At 40.3% G+C, this 21,411-nt stretch overlaps 1 protein-coding gene across 1 annotated transcript in view; it reads right to left on the bottom strand.

Moving 5' to 3' along the window:
• The window catches only part of LOC107296047 (membrane-associated guanylate kinase, WW and PDZ domain-containing protein 2-like), a gene marked incomplete at its 3' end in the record, with an annotated part of 340,452 nt that overhangs the window by 56,940 nt on the left and 262,101 nt on the right, over positions 1 to 21,411 (bottom strand). Inside the window, exon 6 of the mRNA XM_029285961.1 lies at positions 10,793 to 10,905. Within this exon, the coding sequence (XP_029141794.1) occupies positions 10,793 to 10,905 (113 nt within the window). The remainder of the gene's footprint in view (positions 1 to 10,792; positions 10,906 to 21,411) is intronic.

Below are 21,411 nucleotides of genomic sequence, written 5' to 3'. Positions count from 1 at the left end.
CACACCTGTGACAGGTAAAACATGCTTTTTTAAAAAAAACAGCACCATCTGTTGGACGTAAAAGCAACACACGCTACGATTTTACCATTCCATTTCAATGTTTCTGATTTACGATCCATTTACAATTTCCAAATTTCCAATTTTACGATTCCATTTCAATGTTTCCGATTGCATTGTTAAATTGAATTTTCATAGATTTTGATTTATTTTCATTTTGATTTAATTATTTCGTGTGACATTGCGTTGGAATTGAGCTGTGTCGTTTACCATAGCGTTCATTTCGTGAGCATAGTTTATTTTTTTCTTTTACAAGCATTGTGAAATTAAACATATTAGAAACGTGCGCTTTCTCTTTTCTTTCTTTTCCATTTAACCAGACTGAGCCACAGCAACGCGTGGCTGGGTACACCTAATAAATAATAAAGGTGGGATTTTAAAAAAATTAATAGTAATGCAAAAGGCAAATTTGCTCAGAGTAGCTTAAATTTTGCGACGAGATCTCTGAATACCATTAAACATCCACATCTGCCCATCCCAGATGGAAGAGCTCGAATAGGTGGATAAAAATGGCCAATCCAGTCTGAACATCTGGCTGACTGTGCGACACACCGTAAAATAATTAGTAAGCCGCCATAAGCCAAGTTGAAAAATGCTTTGGATTTTCCTTCTCCAAGCCCAGAAATACAGAGCCAGTCCTTTGTGAAGAGCTGTGCAATCATGCAGGTTTGTGCTATTATTAAAACGATCCAGTCGAGGCACTTGACGACACAGCACAAGCCAGGCAAAAGTCACAGACACGGTTCCAAATAACACATACAGTTGCTGAATGTAATTCGCTTCTTAATTCCTATTTGAACCGACTTTTTGGTTTTCATATATATTTGCAGTTCGTGGCAAAACAAACAAACAAATAAATAAATGATTGGACAGAGAGATTAAAGAGAGAGCCAATCTGTGATTGATTGACGGATTAGATATGTATAGGATAGATCAATATTTTATTTTAATTAGGAGATATTAGTGGAAGAAGAAATAAACAAGACTTATGATAAAATTAAGGAATTAGAATATACCTGGAAGGGATACCTGAATTGATAATGTGTTTATTTAAAGCTAAATTTGATTATAGTATTGTAAATTCATAAAGCTCTAAAACAGGTTTAGGATTAATAGAAATTTAAGTTAGAAATGGATTATCTTAAACATATTAAGCTATTTGAGGGAAATAGAGAGGGAATACTTGATGTATTGATTGAGTTATTTATATATGTTTTATTTTGGGATCTTTGATTACCCAAGCACCATGGTGTGTCTTGAGCACTATTAGTATTGTTTAACAATACGGATATTCTATTGTTTAATAATTAGGATACTAATTTGTTTATGTTTTAATTATTATTATTATATTTATGTTGAAGGGGAGTTAAAGCGCATTATGGACTTGGTTATTTATATAGTTGGTTAATGTTAGTTAGATTATGATTATTATATTTGTAACCCTGTATTTAGCTCTGGAAAGTGGGGGAGAGAGAGGGGGGGATTAGGGTGGGTAGGCTTTGGGGTTTATATTGTAATTTTTATAAAACTTTTCAATAAAAAAGAGTAAAAAAAAAACCAATAAAATGTGTTTCAAAAAAAAAAAAAAAAGAGAGAGAGAGAGAGAGCCAATCTGGAACGAAGGAGAAATTTCCCGACAGCGAGAACAATTAATCAGTGGAACGGCTTAACTCTGCAAGTTGCGGGTGCTAAACAGAATAGAATAGAATTCTTTACTGGCCGAGTGTGGTTGGACACACAAGGAATTTGTCTCCGGTGCGTAAGCTCTCAGTGTACATACAAGTAATAGTGGTAATCACGATCATACAGTATACAACATGAAAATACATTCGTCACAAATCGTGAAATACAACACTTCTTCATAAATCATAAGACGCAACACTTCCTGATAGTTATAGAGTACTAGCTAAGCAAACAACATAAATCATACTAGGGTACAAAAAAATCACCCAATATAAATTGTAAGATACAAGCAGCAAAGCTATAGTGATAAGAAGATAAAGATAGGTATGAGGAAAGATGAGGGGTATCGTAGTAATACAGCTTTACTAGTATTTCGACAGTGTTGTAGGAATTAGTTGTTAAGCAGAGTGAGGGCATGGGGAAAAAACTGTCCTTATGTCTAGTCGTTCTGGTGTGCAATGCCCTATAGCAGGGGTCTTCAAACTTGGCCCTTTTATGACTTGTGGAAGGCTGAGTCAACCTTGAGCCCCATCAGGATCGAACTACAGGTAGCGGGCAGAGTCCGCCTGCAATTCTGCATTCTAACCACTGCGCCACCACAGCTCTGATAATAAAACAATGACTTGAAAAACAGGGGCTGGGGAAGTTGTAAACGGATGTAGGTGGCAAGAGCAGCCCAAAACTCTTGAGGTATAAAGTAGTGGGAGGAAAAAATACAACAACTTTGCTAGAAAAGTAAGTAAGGCTTTGCTGGCTGCTTTCCTGATAGTAGAAGTCATTGAATGTAACGGGACTCATTTCAGAGCGCACGTTGGACGAGAAGTAAATATTTTAATTATTTCTGAATGGCTGCATGCATTGACAGCGTAAATGGAATTTCACCAATAACTAGAAGATTTGGCTTGGATGTTTTCTCTCCTTGCCAGACTTATCTTGACATCTGCCAGGCACAACTAAGTCAATAATGAAAGGATGCAGAAGAGCATGATAAAATGCTTTGATCTGAGTCTGGAGGAAGTGTTAACTTCAGGAAACAAGAAAACAATTCATTGTTTTTTGTTTTTTTTAAATCAAGGCTAGGTTGTGAAAGATTTACAAGCAACTGACTGTATCTCATCTCATTTTGTCTTGGTAAAGAACCGTGGCCAACAGAACAGTCCATTTTTCAAGTGACGTGGCGGGGGACATTTTTATTCCATTGTAGTCTGGTCTGTCATGCAGTTTCCATTTTGTTTTCGAGAGCCTTACCAATAGGAAACAGTCCAGAACCAATACGAACTCAACGAAGAACGGTGCAACATTACAAAGAGATGGGCCTGCTTGGTATTTGAAATTCTGAAAGCTGAGCTGGGATGTTGGAAAAAACATTTCAAAAGAAGGCAATAGCAAAGAACTTTGAATTGTCGCCAGGAAATCTGCACAAAGGTATGGGGAGGGATGGTGCCTATGGAGAAGGAGATGGGGTGATGGATTACGGTAAATCCACAGTTTCTTAGGAAGGAGGGAGAATATGCAAAGGTGGGGATGGAGAGAAGAGACAGGCCACCCCTAAGCTGGATAGGAGACAGAGGAAGAAATTTAAGTTAACCACTCTCTAGAGCAGGGGAAACCGTGTCCACCCCAGTTCCGGCAAAGGGGAAAAAGTCATGATACATCACGACACGTCATCTGACGCAGTGAGTTTGACAACCCTGCTCTAGAGTATATCTATTGGCGTAAGAGTGGTATAAGTTTAATCTGGCAAGATTCTGTCTTCTGGATCTAAGCAGATGAAGAATTGAGCTTTAGCTGGGTTGTTTTGTGTCCTTCTTGGGGTGAGCCTGACAAGTTGTTGAGACTCTGGAAGGATGTTGAGAGTCTGGAAAAAAATTCAGAGAAGAGCAACTAAGATGATCCAAGGCTTGGAGACCGAAACATACGAAGAACGGCTACAGGACTTGGGTTTGGCTAGTCTAAAGAAAAGAAGAAACAGGGGAGACATGATAACAGTGTTCCAGTATTTGAGGGGCTGACACAAAGAGTCCGTAAGGAGAAGGGCGGGATATAAATTAAATAAATAAATAAATAAATAAATAAATAAGAGGGGGTCATGTTGTTTACCAGAGCACTGGAGGGAAGGATGAGAAACAATGGTTGGAAGCAACCTGGAATTAAGGAGAAACTTCCTGACAGTGAGGACAATCAACCAGTGGAAGAGCTTGCCTCCAGAAATCTTGGGCACTCTATCACTGGAAGTTTTTAAAAAGAGACTGGACAACCACCTGTCTGAGATGGTATAGGTCCTGCTGCTTGAGCAGGGGCTGAACTAGAAGATCTCCAAGGTCCCTTCCAGCTCTATTCTATTTTAAGTATTCATGTAGCCAGAAGGATGTGCCCACGGCTTTCAAGCCCCAAACAATTGTCACAATCACAAATGCTCTATTGGACTGAGAATATATGTCAGTACATCTTGAAGTAGAAGTATGCTTATATATACAGTACATTTATTAGAACAATTAATCAGTGGGATGACTTGCCTCCAGAAGTTGTGGATGCTCCAGTACTGGAGATTTTTAAGAAAAGATTGGACAGCCATTTGTCTGGAATGGTATAGGGCAGGGGTGGACTTCTTTTATGACTCGTGGACTTCAACTCCCAGAATTCCTGAGCCAGCCACGCTGAGGGGAAGGAAGAGGTTTCCAAGCTGAGCCATGCTGGCTCAGGAATTCTTGGAGTTGAAGTTCACAAGTCTTAAAGCTGCCAAGGTTGAGGACCCCTGATATAGGGCAGGGGTAGGCAACCTTGGCTCTTTTATGACTCGTGGACTTCAACTCCCAGAATTCCTGAGCCAGCATGGCTCAGCATGGAAACCTCTCCCTTTCCCCTCAGCGTGGCTGGCTCAGGAATTCTGGGAGATGAAGTCCATGAGTCATAAAAGAGCCAAGGTTGCCTACCCCTGGTATAGGGTTTCCTGCTTGAGCAAGGGGTTGTACTAGAAGACCTCCAAGGTCCCTTCCAACTCTGTTCTTCTGTAAATACTATATGGACATGTCATTTTTGAAAATTGGCTTTCCTGAGGTAAAATAAAGGGAGACATAAAAAAGAGTTAAACCAAAGGAAGGGGGTAAACACAAAAGTGGGATCAATCCCACAAAATAACATCGCTTCAGCAAGTAAACCCATCCGGGTATACATATTAAATCTTAATGATTACTCTAGTATTAAACAGCTTTCAATATAGTCATGTAAATAACAAGTTAATCAATATATCTCATTCATTTTACTAATTAACAATGCTTAATACTAATTAGTTGTAATAACTTTAAAATAGTAATATATTACTTATTGGTTATAATTTACTATATATCACAAATACGAAAAAAAGAAAAAAAAAACAGAAAAAGACAAGTTCATACAAATAATCGTGAAATATAAATACAAATTATCAATTATCTCTTTAAGTTTCATAACCTTTTCTCATTCTATCGTATTGCTAACCAATGGTAAAATTTTTCCCATGTTTTAAAATAAATTGTATCTTCTTTCTCTTTCATTTCTAAAGTTGATCTATCCATTTCTGCACATTCAAGTATTTTTGTTATTATCATCTGATCAGATGGTAAATTTTCATTTTTCCAAAATTGGGCAAATGTTATTCTCGCGGCTGTTAACACATGTAATATTAAATATTCATTCTCTTTCCCATAATTCAAGCCTAATATTCCTAGCAAACAGAGTTCTGGTTTAAATTCTATCTGTATTTTAACCATCTTTTCTAGCCACATATAAATCTTAAACCTTGACCCTATTCCCTTGTTACCCTTAAAAACTCAATAAAATATTTGTTTAAAAAATTGGCTTTCCTGATTTATTATACATAAATTTTCCAGGAAGAATCTCGGTACTCTGACGCGATTTGCCGGTTCCCGTGAATTAGAGTCTAATTCTCCTAGCATCAAACAAATAACTACATTTGAAAATTGTTATTATTTTAGTTTTCTTGGAGATGGTGAAGAATAAACAATAGAATAATATTCCTGGCAAACCTGTGTCTACATAGTAGCTGTGAGGTAGAGTTGAAGGCTATGTTATATTTAAACTTAGTCTCTCTTCTGGGGATTGGTTATCACCCTAGACCTAGTCAATTATATCGCAATCAACAAAAGAGAAAAGAAACTAGCAATTTCTTCAATTTGCCTATGTTTTTAGAGATGCCTTAGAATAATTAAAAAAGAAAACAGAAAACCCTCAAAGGTATTACTTCTCACGGCTCCTAAACCCTTAAAATGCTACACTTGCCATTATACTTAAAATAACAGTCTACTAGTAATTGGGGAAAAAAGAACTAAAGCAAACATTTGAACATCACCCTTATTGGCCAACAAATTCTTTTGGGACAGAAATGGGTACTAATGGCCATTCCGAATTAATTAAAATGGTAGCTTTATTTATTTATTTAGAAAACTTATAGAGCCACCGACTCGCTCAGGATGACTCTCATTACAACTCATGGCTTTGTTGGAACAATGGAGGAGGAGGAGAAATAAAAGGGAAGGTAGACTATTGTAGATTTATCTATTGTAAGAGTTGGAAGGGAGACGTTAGATCAGTGGTGGCGAACCTGTGGCACGGGTGCCAGAGGCGGCACTCGGAGCCCTCTCTGTGGGCACACGTGCCGTTGCCCCAGCCTCGCCTCCTCCCATGACCCCTCCTCACCAGCAGCCCCCCTGGAGGAGAGTTGCCCGCGAGCGTGGCCCACGCGGAGCAGCGCAGCCAAGGACATGGCAGCCAGGCAGCGTAGACAAGACTCTGCCCTCACGCCCCAACACGCACAGTTGATGCTGCGGGGCGCGGACAGAGGGCGTGGCCGCCATGGCGCTGCTGGGCTGCCTGGGCGATGTGTGGCGGGCCCTGGAGGTGGTGAATGGCCCTGCAGGTAGGCAGGGTGGGGCAGAGCGGGGACGGGGCAGGGGGTGGGGCAGGGGCAGGGGCAGGGCCAGTTTTTGGGCACTCGGTCTCTAAAAGGTTCACCATCACTGCGTTAGATCTTCTAATCCTGCCCTTTTCCCCCGAAGGAATCCATTTCTTCCACCTCCTCCATGGATGTCAACCCATATTGTGTTTAAACACCTCCAGTAAAGAAACCCCATCACTCAGTGGTCCTCTCTGTCCAAAATGTGGATTTTTCTGTCTTCAAAAGAGTGGCCTGCAGCCAAAAAGGCTCCACCCCCATTTGCACCACTCAGGGGACCTTGAGGTCACAGATAAACCTGGCTCATAGAATCACCAAGAATCGGAAATGACCAAATGGGGCAACATCATCATTATTAGTAAATTGGCACAGCACTTCTCACAATTCTAAATGTGTTCACTGGCCCCAAACATTCTATCCACACGCACCAAGTTCAGAAGGCCTTGTAGCATTCTAGCCCCTCAAATCAGACCATCAATATTTTCATCTGGATGGAAATGAGAGAACTGACCTCTCGTTTCAGAAAATCTTTATAGCAAGAAAATTGAGCTGCATGCCGTCAAAACGGGGACCGTTTCTTAAACAAATGGGCTTTACGTTCCGCTAATCTCTGCTAGCAGAAAACGAAAATCATATAGGGTGAAGTCAACAAGCAGTAACAGCTTCAGATATTCAGGACAACTAAGGACAAACAGAATTCTTAACATTCAAGCTGGCACTTTTGGGGCCCTGAAACGGTCTATGCGTTCAGAAATAGAGGTGCACCAAAAAAAAAAACAACCCACCTGAATCTTCCTCTGTGTAAATCTCTACAACGAAGGAACTGGAGTTAATAAATGGTCTCCTGCCTATCATTCAACTGGAAATCTCTCTCTCTTTTTTTCTTCCTGGCTCTCTTTAGCAACCATGCCTGTCGTCTATTAAGATTTTTTTTTTTAAAGTACCAAGTACAAATTCAGCAATGGATGGAAACTAATCAAGGAGAGAAGCAACCTAGAACTAAGGAGAAACTTCCTGACAGTTAGAACAATGAATCAGTGGAACAACCTGCCTCCAGAAGCGGTGAATGCTCCAACACTGGAAGTTTTTAAGAAGAGACTGGACAGCCATTTGTCTGAAATGGTATAGGGTTTCCTGCCTGAGCAGGGGGTTGGACTAGATGACCTCCAAGGTCCCTTCCAACTTTATTATTACTATTATTATTATTATTATTATTATTATTATTATTATTATTATTATTATTATTATTGTTGTTGTTGTTGTTGTTGTTGTTGTTGTTGTTTTGTTGTTGTTATTATTATTATTAAATCACTCTGAGTAAGAAGAAGCTTTTAAGTGATGAAATCTGATGCTGGTACAAAGTCAATTAGCTTCTCTCTCTTTTTTTTAAATCAGAGCTAACAATTATACCATCTCTTTTGCAGATTTCTCTCAGCTGATTCCATAGGGCAGTGATGGCGAACCTTTTAGAGACTGAGTGCCCAAACTGCAACCCAAAACTCACTTATGTATCGTTGGGTGCTGGCTGGGTGTGGCCCATTGGGTGGGTGTGGCCCATTGGGTGGGTGTGGCCCATTGGGGGTGTGGCTGCGGTGGTAACGGCAGACTGGGTGGGACTAAAAAGTTCAATCAATCAATTCCAACTTTGCGAGATCTTTTTTTTCCCATGAGAAGTTGAAATTGACTGATTGATTGAAGCTTTTTTTTTTTTTTTGCACATGGCGGTGGAGGCCTAAAGTGAAAAGGTTTTATAAAACCCAGCTGAAGGCCTAGGACTGGGGTGATGGCGCACGTGCCCACAGAGAGGGCTCTGAGTGCCGCCTCTGACACCTGTGCCATAGGTTCGCCACCACGGCCATAGGGTATTTATAAAATTAAAACAATCTGAGAGACAACTATCCAGCGTCACCCTAAAAACTGTCAGACATAGGAAGCCTACAACTTCCATAGGCAGATTGTTTCACTGTTGTACATGTTATACACATCAGGAGCACCGATGATGTTACCTAGTTTGTGTAATGAAAAGTCTGCAACAAAACAACAAAACTTAGAAAGCAACAAAGACCCCTCACTTCTAGATTCCCCCCCCCCCCGTTACATTTAAATGAAATTTAGACAGATGCTGAATATACCTGTTATTTCTAGTCCTAGTTTCTGGGGAAAATACATCATCAAATTAATACCAGATCATGTCTTAGCTAGCACTGATGATGTTACCTAGTTTGGTAATGAAACATCTGCAAGGAAACAAGGAGGCTCAGAGAGCACCAAGGACCCCTCAATCAAACTTCAAAATATCTGAAATTTCATCAACAATTTATGTATTAAGATCCTGGTGTGGTCCTCCTGATTCTGCCTCAGAGAAGTCATGGGACTTCAAAAAGCTATCTCAAAGGAGAGAGTGATGCTTTCCTGGATTACATTTAGGCCGAGATCTTGAAGCTTTTCTTATTTCTCTGTAACAGAGACGTCCAACCTGTTGAATTTGATCAATTTCACATATAAATTATTTCTGAATCACACCTCTAACAAAACACAGCTTCTATAAGGTATGGTTTTAAAGAAAATGGCCTGGCTGAGGAATTCTGGGAGTTGAAGTCCACAAGTCATAAAAGGGCCACATTTGAAGATCTCTGCTCTAAAAGAAGGCAAATGACCAGCTGTCTGCAAGGAGTATAAATCTTTCCACGGCCCACCATCCAGTCAGAGCTGAAGAAGCTTCTTGGATGAGAAGCGAAACGTCTTCAAGGAAAAAACAAGGAAGTCCAGTTGCCTCATGAAAAAGTACCTTTGGGACAACCATGACCTGGAGGACTTGGAATATCCATAGACATCCTTCAGATAACCTGGTTCTATGCCATGTAGGGCTTTCAAGATCAAAAGCAGCATCTTGAGTTGCATCTGGAAGGAAACTGGCCACAATGCAGCTCCCTTACAGGTGTAACGGATATTTTCCTAGGGACATACACCATTGTTTGTGTAGTTGCATTCTGCACCAGCTGAAGCTTCCAGATGTTCTCCAAGCAAAACGTGTTTCGTGCAAAACAAAGACTCATTTAGGCAGGGATTGAAAATTGAAGGCTGTGTTCCAAATGGTTGCATTCTTGGTTTTTTCAGGTTTTTCTTGTCCCCCCCCCCCCAATCGGAAATTAAAAATGTCTAGATCGTGGTTAAAAAAAAATTCCACACAAGCACAGGCTGCAGCTCTATGAATCGTGACAAGACATTTATTTTAACGCCAGAGGACACCAATTAAATTCGACAGTATAATGGAGAAGACGCTGTCATTGGCAGATGAATTGGGGGACGATGCCTTCGGCTTTTTATAGGCTCAGCAGCGGCAGTGGCAAAAAAAAAAGCATATTTTCTTTGGAAACATACATCCCTTAGCAAAACAATTTTAAGAAGATCGGGGAAGCAAAGCTCACTGGATAAAAAGCTAAGCTTAGAAAAGGCCTCGAACGAAATAAAGGGACAAATTAAAACTTGGCTTGCACTCCCAATAAAATAAGGGGGTCGGGAAAGACATGCTCGTTTTCCATTGCTGAATTTTAGAACTTCAGTGAAACAGACCGAAAGCAGCAGAATCAAAACAGTCTTCTAAGCAGGCACTAACTCAGCTAAAAAAAACACGAATACAGGTAGTCCTCAACTTACGACCAAATTTTCTGTTGCTAAGTGAGACGGTTGTTAAGTGAGTTTTGCCCCGCTTTAGGACCTTTCTGGCCACAGTTGTCAAGTGAACCACTATACTTGTTAAGTTAGCCACACGGTTGTTACGTGAATCTGGCTTCCCCCGTTGACTTTGCTTATCGGAAAGTTGTGAAAGCGGATCATGTGACCCGGGGACATTGCAACCGTCGTAAATACGAGTCAGCTGCCTAGCATCCAGATTTTGATCGCGTGATGATGGGGGGATGCTGCAAGCGTGGTTGGTAAGTGTGTGATGGTTTTAAGTCTGAAAGATGGTCATAGGTCACTTTTTTTCCAGTGCCGTTGTAACTCTGAACGGTCACTAAATGAACTGTTGTTAAGTCAAGGACTATCTGTATACCTGGAGCCATGACAGTTACCTTTATTATATTAATTTAGCGTTATTACCTTCATTCTCTTCCTTTGTCAGAGGAAATCTTCCTCCATTGAAAGAAGGGAATCTTTGGATCCAACCCATTAGATTAAGATCTGTATGGGGAGAGGAAATTGACCATTCAGGTCTATGGATTGACGATCCTTATAGCATTTATCCAGATACTGTCAATTACTGGAATTGACATTTTTTTTTCAATTGGCAACACAGTAGGTTTTACAACACTCAATTTTATTCAGGTTATTTTCTTTCACTTAAGCATTCTTAGCACACAGAAAATAATTCAAAACAGTGCAGGAGCTGGTTAAAGATTAAAAGAAATTGCAAGGTGCAGAATATTGCTTTCTTAAAAATATATCCCTCGAAGAGCACTAACAAATTAATAAGCTGCTTTCTATTATTAATTCCCATCCTCTACATAAAATGAATAACTATGAGTTCTCGGAATGTATTTTCAGCTTGTGCTAATGCATTAAACTCTACAAATAAAAGAATAAAATATTCACTTAAAAAAGTGCATTTATCAATTCAAGACACATATCAAAAATGAGGAAATATGAGGAACCAAATAATTGTTTTACACTGCGTAGGTGATAAATGGAAAACCTGCCCCCACGTCCAAGATAAAACTGTAATAAAATCCAATCCCATTTAATTATGAAATGTAAAAAAAAAAATACAAGGTTTAGCAGTGTGTTAATATAACGTGTAACCTGCAAGAACATTCTCCAATGGTTGAATTTTATCAGCTACGATTACAATGCTAAGCAAGAGATTATTTGTGCTTGTATTGACATCCTGCGGGAGACACAAGTTTTTTCCTAGATAGATAAAAATATTTTGAAACATATTCATTACTCTTGTCAGTATAACCCGTATTAGGCTAAATTGTGGAAAGGAAGAGAAGAGAAAGACTAGTAGCAAAGTAGGTGGACTTAATTAGAGTGGGGACATATGGAGCCTTGGAAATGCTGAAGGATCAGACCAAGGACAGATCTTCCTAAATAAACTCATATCTCGGTGGTCACTAAGAATCAACAATCAACCCAATCAAAATTTTAGGTATGAAATGGTTCTGGGACATTTTGAAGGATGATCAACTTTAATGTGGGAATCCCAATGGTGGGAGTCAGCCGGTTTGCACCGGTTTGGGAGAACCGGTAGCTAAATTTACTGAATTCGGAGAACTGTCTGGCTTCCGGAAATCCAGTCTAGGCCTCGGAGGCCTGGAGGAGGCCTCCTAGGCCTAGAACAGCCCACTGGAAGTGCATGGATGCCACTTCCGGAAGTCCGTTCTAGACCTTGGAGGCCTGGGAGGCATCCGAGATCTGGAGGAGGTCTCCCTGGAACGGCCCACCGGAAGTATGTGGATGCCACTTCCGGAAGTCCGTTCCAGGCATCAGAGGCCTGGAGGAGGCCTTCCAGGCCTAGAACGGTCCACTGGAAGTGCGTGATGCCACTTTTTGAAGTCCGTTCTAGGCATTGGAGGCCCAGGCCTGCATCAAATAAGAGAACCAGTTGTTCAGGTATTTGAATCCCAACACTGAGTTAAGCTGATTTATTCTTCATGCCTACACACAACAACTGAGTCAACTAGTGATCAGCACTAAATTGGTGCTCGATAAGAATCAACAGAACTCAAGAGGGGCTGGACTTGGACCGCTTGTGGGAACGTAATGACTCTAGGCTGGTTCCTCTCTTGACTCCACCTCCAGGCTCTCCCACACTGTTGATTCTTTGCTTTTTGTTTCCATTCATTTTTGGAGGTTGAGAAGTTTTTGAAAGCACGCTCTTAAAGCAGGAAGGGATCCAGTGCATGCAGAGGAGGTCTCCATGTCAGATATTCTCCAACAAGACAGGACAAGATAAAGCCAGGACATCTGCCGTAGTACCACCCACCTTTGCCAGCACTATCTGAACAGAATGCTACTTGTAGTAGTTTACACACACAAAGCCATCCCAGGTTCTTTACAACAAATGAAAAGGTAGGAAGGTAATCAGAAATAAGACAGAGCAAATAAGGCAACTGTTGGTTATAAAAAAATCCTCTTCATTAGAAAGCCCTCAAGTATTTTTTAAATTCAGACTAATCCCATTAAGTTCTGCCTCATTTCTGCGAAGAGCTGAACCTTAAAACGTCTGTCCGACTTGGAGCCCAGTATCCCATCTCTAGAGCTTTATTCTGCTTTATAAGCCAAGCTACTCTGTGTCGCTAACATTATATAATTAAGCAGAATCTTGGCAGAGATATGGGGGAAAAACACATTAAAATACAATGCATGGAAGAATTAAATTACTTATGTGGTATTCAGTGTTTTTTTTCTATAGATTTCTCACAAAGTCTGTAGAGGGCTTTATAAATATCTAAGACCGCACTAGCATTTACTGAGGAGTAATGGCAGATAATCCAGTATTAGCACTTCAGTAAACTGTAATTCCTTTCTATGTTCATAACTACACTTTTCCCTTTTGGCATAAGCTACATTGTGAAGAGTACAGAAGAGGAATAAGGAGGCACAAGCCAGTGAAATTAATGGAACGAGAGAAGAAAAAGAAAACCTAGTTAAAAACATAGCCTCGGTGCCCATTTGTTATTCCTCTCCTTATTCAGAATAAATAACAGAATAACAGAGTTGGAAGGGACTTTGGAGGTCTTCTAGTCCAACCCCCTGCTCAAGCAGGAGTCCTTTGCAGACAATCTCTTCTTAAAAATCTCTAATTAGCAAGAATAAATGGAAAGATGTAATGAGGAAGGGGTACAAATTCTTTCAAATTGTTATTGTAGAAATAAAAAAAATCAAAGAGGTCAGTTTGATAAACAAAGCTAATTAAAAAAAAGCATCTATCCTAAAACTTTGAAAATTGAAATCTAGCACTTAATTTAAGGTCCATCATCATGTCTTTCTGCTTTACTTTTATGGACGGAAAAAAACCAACATAAACTTGACCGTTCAGAGTCAGATTCAAATTATGAACATGCTAAGTTTTTGTCACTTTATAATATTGAGATCTTTTAAATCACAGTTTAAAAATCTGCTTCAACTCTCAAATACCTCATACATGGGAACCTTTGTGGATATTCAAAAATGATCTCCAGGACAAATTGGCTATATAATGACAAGATCTGCACCCCAAACAAGTGAAACTAACGAATAACATTTTTTTGGACCTTACTCTTATTCTTCTTCCTTTACTAAATGTATTTCTTAAATAACTGATTCCTACTGCATTTAACTTTTATATTTCTGCTGATTTTCCTACGTCTGTCCTTCCTATAATAAGGTGGGCAGAAGCATGCTTTTAGATACTAGCCATCTCACTTCTTTCAACATGATGTGTGCCATTGTGCCCACAGTATAAAAATGACAACAAAGGTTATCTTATCTTATCTTATCTTATCTTATCTATCTTATCTTATCTTATCTTATCTTATCTTATCTTATCTTATTACCAGCACTTTTCTACCAATGTTTGTGAGTGTTAACATTTCTCCATCCAGCTTCTCCAGTTACACCATCTATACCTGCAGCCTTACTATTGTTCAACATTTCCACAATATTCAAACCATTCATTCATTCATTCATTCATTCATTCATTCATTCATTCATTCATTCATTCATTCATTCATTCATGTGCTGCCTGACTCCAATTGATTCTAGGCAGCTCAGAATGTATTACCATTAAAAAAAATCCAAAAACAAGCCAAAACAAGATGGGATCTGGTCACTATATAGAGGCATAAAGAAAAAAGACAAAGAGACACCCAAGAAGGGGCCTGTCCATTTCAACCCAAGGCTTTGGGAGAACAACCAGATCTTTATAGAGTAGCAAAAGGGTAACACAGATTTCAACATTGTTTTTAATCCCAGTCACTTTGCTGGAGGCTCCTTGTTTAGCTTCTTGCTAGCCCGGTAGTAATGCGGAAAATCCCATTCTAAGTTAATATACCCGTAAAAGGGTGATGCTATCATATCTTCAGAATTCTTCCCTAGTGTAGGAGATGACCAGGCTGAGTCCAAGGGTGGGGTCAAACAGGTCATAAGTCATGAGTCCCTGTGGACCCGCAAGAGAGCTGAGTCCAGCCCACCTTGAATGTCTTCTTAATTCCCGCTCATTTGCCTTGACCGTTAGTAGCTCAGATTTTTGTAGAGAGCTTAAGCTTGCCATAGATCTTTATACTCGTTTGAACTTCCCTAATCTCCTGATTTCCCTGGCACTTGACACTAGCTCAGGGGTAGGCAACCTTGGCTCTTTTATGACTCGCGGACTTCAACTCCCAGAATTCCTGAGCCAGCCATGCTGGCTCAGGAATTCTGGGAGTTGAAGTCCGCGAGTCATAAAAGAGCCAAGGTTGCCTACCCCTGCACTAGCTGATTACGTCCACTCCTTCTTTAAAACCCATGAGCTAAGTTCACACTTGACCTTTCCCCAAGCTAATGACCTCCATAGGTGTATACTGCTTTATCAACTTACAGTATCTTTTAGAGCCATGGTGCTTAAGCACTGTGCTGCGGTACATTTGTATGCCAGGAAAAGTCCACAACAGAGAGTCACAAGTGCTGCATAGCTCCACAGGCATAACCTGTGACATCACCAGGGGCAGACAGCCTCCACATTTCCTCCCAAATCCCAGCAACCTGTAACCTCACGGGTCTTCTGCTTTCATGATCTATAAGACCATACAAGTTACTATCACATTACTGCTCCATGAGACGAAAAAGGTTGAACACCAGCGTTTTAGAGTAATTCCTTCATTGTTGTGTTGTAAGCTGCCCGGAGTCACCTTGTAGAGGAGGTGGGTAGCATAAAAATTTCATAACTAAATCATAAAATAAAAGTAGTGAGGACAGTATTCCTTCATTGGTGGCTGGGAAGATGCTATGAAGATCATTACTTATTTTCCAAAGCACCAGAAGACAGGTCAAGAAGCAACGGATGGAAACTAATCAAGGAAAGAAGCAACTTAGAACCACAGAGAAATTTCCTGACAGTGAGAACAATTAATCAGTAGAACAGCTTGCTTCCAGAAGTTGTGGATGCTTCATCACTGGAGGTTTTTTTAAAAGACAGCCATTTGTTTGGAATATATAAGGTCTCCTGCTTGAGCAGAAGACCTCCAAGGTCCCTTCCAGCTTTATTCGGCATGTATATGTAAGATGATGTACGTTCCTACTACAGAAACGATCTATAACTCTCCTTGTTCCCATCAATGTGGCTAACAATGAAAGGGCTGACTTATTAGTTGCTGAAATGTATCCGTCATCACAAAGAGAAAAATAAGTCAGCTCCAAAGCCTTCTTCTTTTAAAGAAGGGAAGCGCTCTTGTCAAAATGTGAGAGAATTAGACAGAACACGAAAACATTGGACTAATTAATTCCCATTTGAAAAAAGCGATCACATTTTAAAAACTGCAGCTGTTTTCTTTATATTGTAGAGAAACAGCTGGTGCACTACTAGAGGGAAAAAGACAGTTCTTCTAAGCAGAAAGGATGAAGCAGAGAGAGGGGCTAAAAATGGCTATTTTGAAGATGAAAAGTAACCCAAAGCCTGCAACCTCAAACTGCCTCGTATGTTAGTGTCAGGAACATCTTCCTTCCCCTGTCCTGACCACTTTCTACAGGGGGACGATCGAGAGCATCCTGTCATACAGCATCACAGTCTGGTTTGGAGGCATCCCTGCTTCAGACAGGAAGGCGGTGCAGAGAGTGGTGAGGACAGGAGAAAAGATCATTTTGGCAGTTCCCTCCCTCCCATCCAGGACATAGCACAGAAGCGCTGCTTGAGCAGGGTCTGTAAGATTATCTGGGACACTACACACCCTCTTCACAACCTGTTTTCCTTGTTCCCTTCTGAGAGGAGGGGGCTTCGTGGTATCCGTAGCAGAACATCCAGATTCAGTCATAGTTTCATTCCATACAGCATTAACCTTGTGAACTCTCAAGCTTCCTCCTTCCGTTATATATTCAAGATGGACAGTATTTAATATTTATTTGTTATGTATATGTAGGGGTGTGGGTCTATACATATGTTGTGTATAGTATGTTTAGGTGTGTGTCATGTATGTGTTTCACTTTGAGAGCGGGCAACTAAATTTCATTTTTGATGTGGGAAGGATGCTTTATAATTTTCAAAAACCTTATTTTCAAAATTTATTTCTATCTCTATATCATCTCTATCTCTAATTCTATCATCTCTCTCTCTCTCCCCCCCTCTCTCTGTATCTCTATCTATTACTATCACTATTATTTCTCTATTTCTCTATTTCTCTATCTCTCTATCCTCTGTCTGTCTGTCTGTCTGTCTGTCTGTCTGTCTGTCTGTCTGTCTGTCTCTCTCTCTCTCTCTCTTTATCTATCTATCTATCTATCTATCTATCTATCTATCTATCTATCTATCTATCTATCTATCTACATTATTATTATCTTCATCATATCTCTCTCTATATCTATCTATCTATCTATCTATCTATCTATCTATCTATCTATCTATCTATCTATCTATCTATCTATCTATCTATCTATCTATCTATCTATCTATCTATCTATCTATCTATCTCTGTCTGTCTGTCTGTCTGTCTGTCTGTCTGCCTGCCTGCCTGCCTACATCTGCCTGCCTGCCTGCCTGCCTGCCTGTCTGTCCACCACACCACCCATTGCAAAAACAAGTGACTAGAACTGGAACATCCATCTCATGATTCAAAGAAAATGAAAACTAAAGAGTGATAATTTTCACAGTGCAGCCCAATATATTTGGGACCCTTTACCGGATGACAAAGCACACGTGATCTGCCCCAATGATGGAAGAGAGTGGTGCACAGAATGAGGTGGGTCTATCTCTTGAAAGAATTCACGGGTGGCAAACGCCAACCCAATTGCTTTTTAAAAACAACCACCACCACCACTGGACATTGCAATCTTCTACCAATTGTTTTTGCAACAGCAATATATTTAAGACAGCGTGATGACTACCAAGCGTACAATACATCTCAGGACATGCATATAGCAAATGATCTACTAGCTTCCTTCGCAGAACGCTCCATAGGATTATCTCTTTATTCCACTCCAAAGCTTGTTATTCCTGTTTCACTGCTGAGCTGAGCTAAAAGATCCCTTATGAAATTTTCTAGGGAGAGAGAGAGCAATAAAAATTAAAATGGCAAGAAACCCTATCCAGAGAAAGATCATAAAAATCCATGTGTTAAACCTGTCATGCACTGTTGGCATTTGGAAGACAAGTTTCCAGAGGACCAGAAGGAGTTTAGGAAATCACTTACTTGTGATTAGGAAAATATTTCTTCAGGGTACAACAAACAAACACACACACACACACACACACACACACACACACACACACACACACACCAACACACTATACATCAGGTTGTCTGAAGAACATTATGGAAGGCCATAAATAGTTAATTGTCCTGCATAGCTTATGCGCTGGAGACAAACTCCTTGTGTATCCAATCACACTTGGCCAATAAAGAATATTCTGTTCTACTCTACTCTACTCTACTCTACTCTACTCTACTCTACTCTACTCTACTCCTAATTTACTCTACTCTATTCCAGGGGTCTGTGGACTGGTACCAGGCCATGGCATGCCAGCAACTGGTCCACACAAAAAAGCAAAGCCCCATCCGTGTGATGCAGGCAGCACACAAAACCACACACCCTCCGATCTATGGAAAAACCTTTCTCCACAGAATCTGTCCCTGGTGCCCAAAAGGTTGGGGACCTCTACTCTACTCTACTCTACTCTACTCTACTCTACTCTACTCTACTCTACTCTACTCTACTCTACTCTACTCTACTATCTTCACACTGGTTAATTGTCCTCACTGTCAGGAAATTTCTCCTTAATTCTAGGTTGCTTCTCTCCTTGATTAGTTTCCATCCATTGCTTCTTGTCCTGCCTTCGGGTGCTTTGGAGACTAGCTTGACCCCCTCTTTTTTGGGGCAGCCCCTTAGAGATTGGAACAAATCTAGTCCCAATACTATTTCAGACAAATGGCTGTCCAGTCTCTCCTTAAAAACTTCCAGTGTTGGAGCATTCACAGCTTCTGGAGGCAGGTTGTTCCACTGGTTAATTGTCCTTACTGTCAGGAAATTTCTCCTTAATTCTAGGTTGCTTCTCTCTTTGATTAGTTTTACACATTTTACACATTTACTACTCTTGTAGCATCCCCATGTTCCCACAGTCAACATTCAGACGCTTGCCAACTGACTCGTACTTAGGACGGTCGCAGCGTCCCCAGGTCACGTGATCCTCTCTTGCAGTTTTCTGACGAGCAATGCCAATGGGGGAAGCCAGATTCACTTAACAACCATGTTATTATCTTAACAACTGCAGTGATTCACTTAACAAATGTGGCGAGGAAGGTTGTAGAATGGGGCAAAATTCACTTAACAAAATGTCTCGCTTAGCCACAGAAATTTTGGGCTCAACTGACGTCGTAAACCGAGGACTATCTGTATTTCTGCACACTAGGCTAGAACTATTCTACGATTCAACTTGCCTGCATCCCAATGTAAATTAAGCCCAACATTCACTCAACATCTGAAACAGGCTCTGGAGAAGACGCCTATGTGACCGACTAGTTTGACAGACTCCATTTAGGGAAAACATATTTTTTGCGACATATGTACTACCGAGGCCTGAATATCGCTGGCAGATGGAATGTGCAAGCAAGACTCCGAAGAGATCAGCGACAGGCACCTATTCCATCTTCTTTCTACTTCAATCTGCATTTCATCAAATATCCATAATCCTGTTGATTCGAAGGAACTGCCGAAGATGCATTTTCTCTCAGGGTCTCTCAGCAATTTGAGAGGTGTTTCTTGAATCAATAGTCGTGTTTTGGAGGAAAAAAACCACAGAATTCTATATACACCTGAACAGTGTAGGATATTAAGAAGCTGGTGTCACCTTGGGGCAAATCAAAACCAGGTAAGTTGAGTCTTCTGGCCTAAATCTTCCTTCTTGCAAAATCTACACGGAAGGACAGAACATGAAACATGACCGGTTTTGGACACCGCATTACAAAAAAGATGTTGAGACTTTGGAAAGAGTGCAAAGAAGAGCAACAAAGATGATTAGGAGCCTGGAGGCTAAAACATACGAAGAACAGTTGCAGGAATTGGGTATGTTTAATCTAGTGAAAAAAAGGACTAAGGGTGACATGATAGCAGCCTTCCAATATCTCAGGGGCTGCCCCAAAGAAGAGGGAGTCAAGCTATTCTCCAAAGCACCTGAAAGCAGGAGAAGAAGCAACGGATGGAAACTAACCAAACAGAGAAGCAATCTAGAACTAAGGAGAAATAAGGAGTGAGAGCAATTAATCATGTAAGAAAGATGTTGAGACTCTGGAAAGAGTGAAGAGAAGAGCAACAAAGATGATTAGAGGGCTGGAGGCTAAAACATATCAAAAATGGTTGCTAGAATTGGGTATGTCTAGTTCAATGAAGAGAAGGACCAGGGGTGACATGATAGCAGTGTTCCAACATCTCAGGGGCTGCCACAAAGAAGAGGGAGTCAAGCTATTCTCCAAAGCCCCTGAAGGCAGGAGAAGATGCAATGGATGGAAACAAGGAGACAACCAAACTGGAATTAAGGAGAAACTTCCTAACAGTGAGGACAATTAACCAGTGGAACAGCTTGCCTTCAAAAGTTGTGGGTGCTCCAACCCTGGAGGATTTTAAGAAGAGACTGGATAGCCATCTATCTGGAATGGTATAGGGTCTCCTGCTACACTAGGAGGTTAAACTAGAAGACCTCCAAGATCCTTCCCAACTCTGTTATTTTGTTATACAATCTACAGTATAATCTATGGTAGATTATGTTATTATTTCAATGGAAGCGGGTATTTTTTAAAAAACAACAACAACACAATTTGTATACAATCATCCATCAAATGGTGAACACACCGATGTATGCTATATTCTTATTGCATGTCTTATTCTATATCAGCTATAGGACCAGCAGTAACATAATTACTTTTGGTTCATGGTTTTGTGGCTAAACTCCAGAAAAGTGAAGTGTTAACAAGCAAGAAACTTTGCTTGTAAAATATTGGTAGTTATAACAACACTCAGCAATTAAATTATACATACAAGCTTTAATGAGCACAGATTGTTTGTTTGTTTGTTTAAAATTATTTGCTGACGAAAAAGAATTCCAAAATCATAACCGGGATTTGGAAGTCCTGCTGGATGTTAAAAACTTGAAGGAAGACTTGATATAAACGAGGAAGAGTGTAACATCGGTATTTTAAAAGGCGGAAGGGGAATTTATATTTTTCTACCTTGGTTTTGCGACATCAGTCCTGACTTGACACTTCGTGATGGATTAGTTTTTGCATCTAAAATGACGGTGTAAATTCTTCCAGTAACATAAGATCAACGAGGGACGTGATATTTTCAAACACCTACCGTAAAGACGGCAGAAAACATTACAGGAGGTTTTTAAGAAGAGACTGGGCCACCGTTTGTCTGGAATAGTATATAGGGTCTCCTGCTTGAGCAGGGGGTTGGACTAGAAGACCTCCAAGGTCCCTTATTCTGTATTCTGAATGATAGCTATCGAAGATAGGATCCAAATATATTGGGAGAAGATGGGGTAGAATAGAAAAAAA

Source organism: Protobothrops mucrosquamatus, unplaced genomic scaffold, assembly GCF_001527695.2.
Source record: "Protobothrops mucrosquamatus isolate PMUCROS unplaced genomic scaffold, P.Mucros_1.0 scaffold2615, whole genome shotgun sequence".
In the NCBI taxonomy this organism is placed as follows: Eukaryota; Metazoa; Chordata; class Lepidosauria; order Squamata; family Viperidae; genus Protobothrops; species Protobothrops mucrosquamatus.
This window is presented reverse-complemented; position numbering and strand designations above follow the sequence as displayed.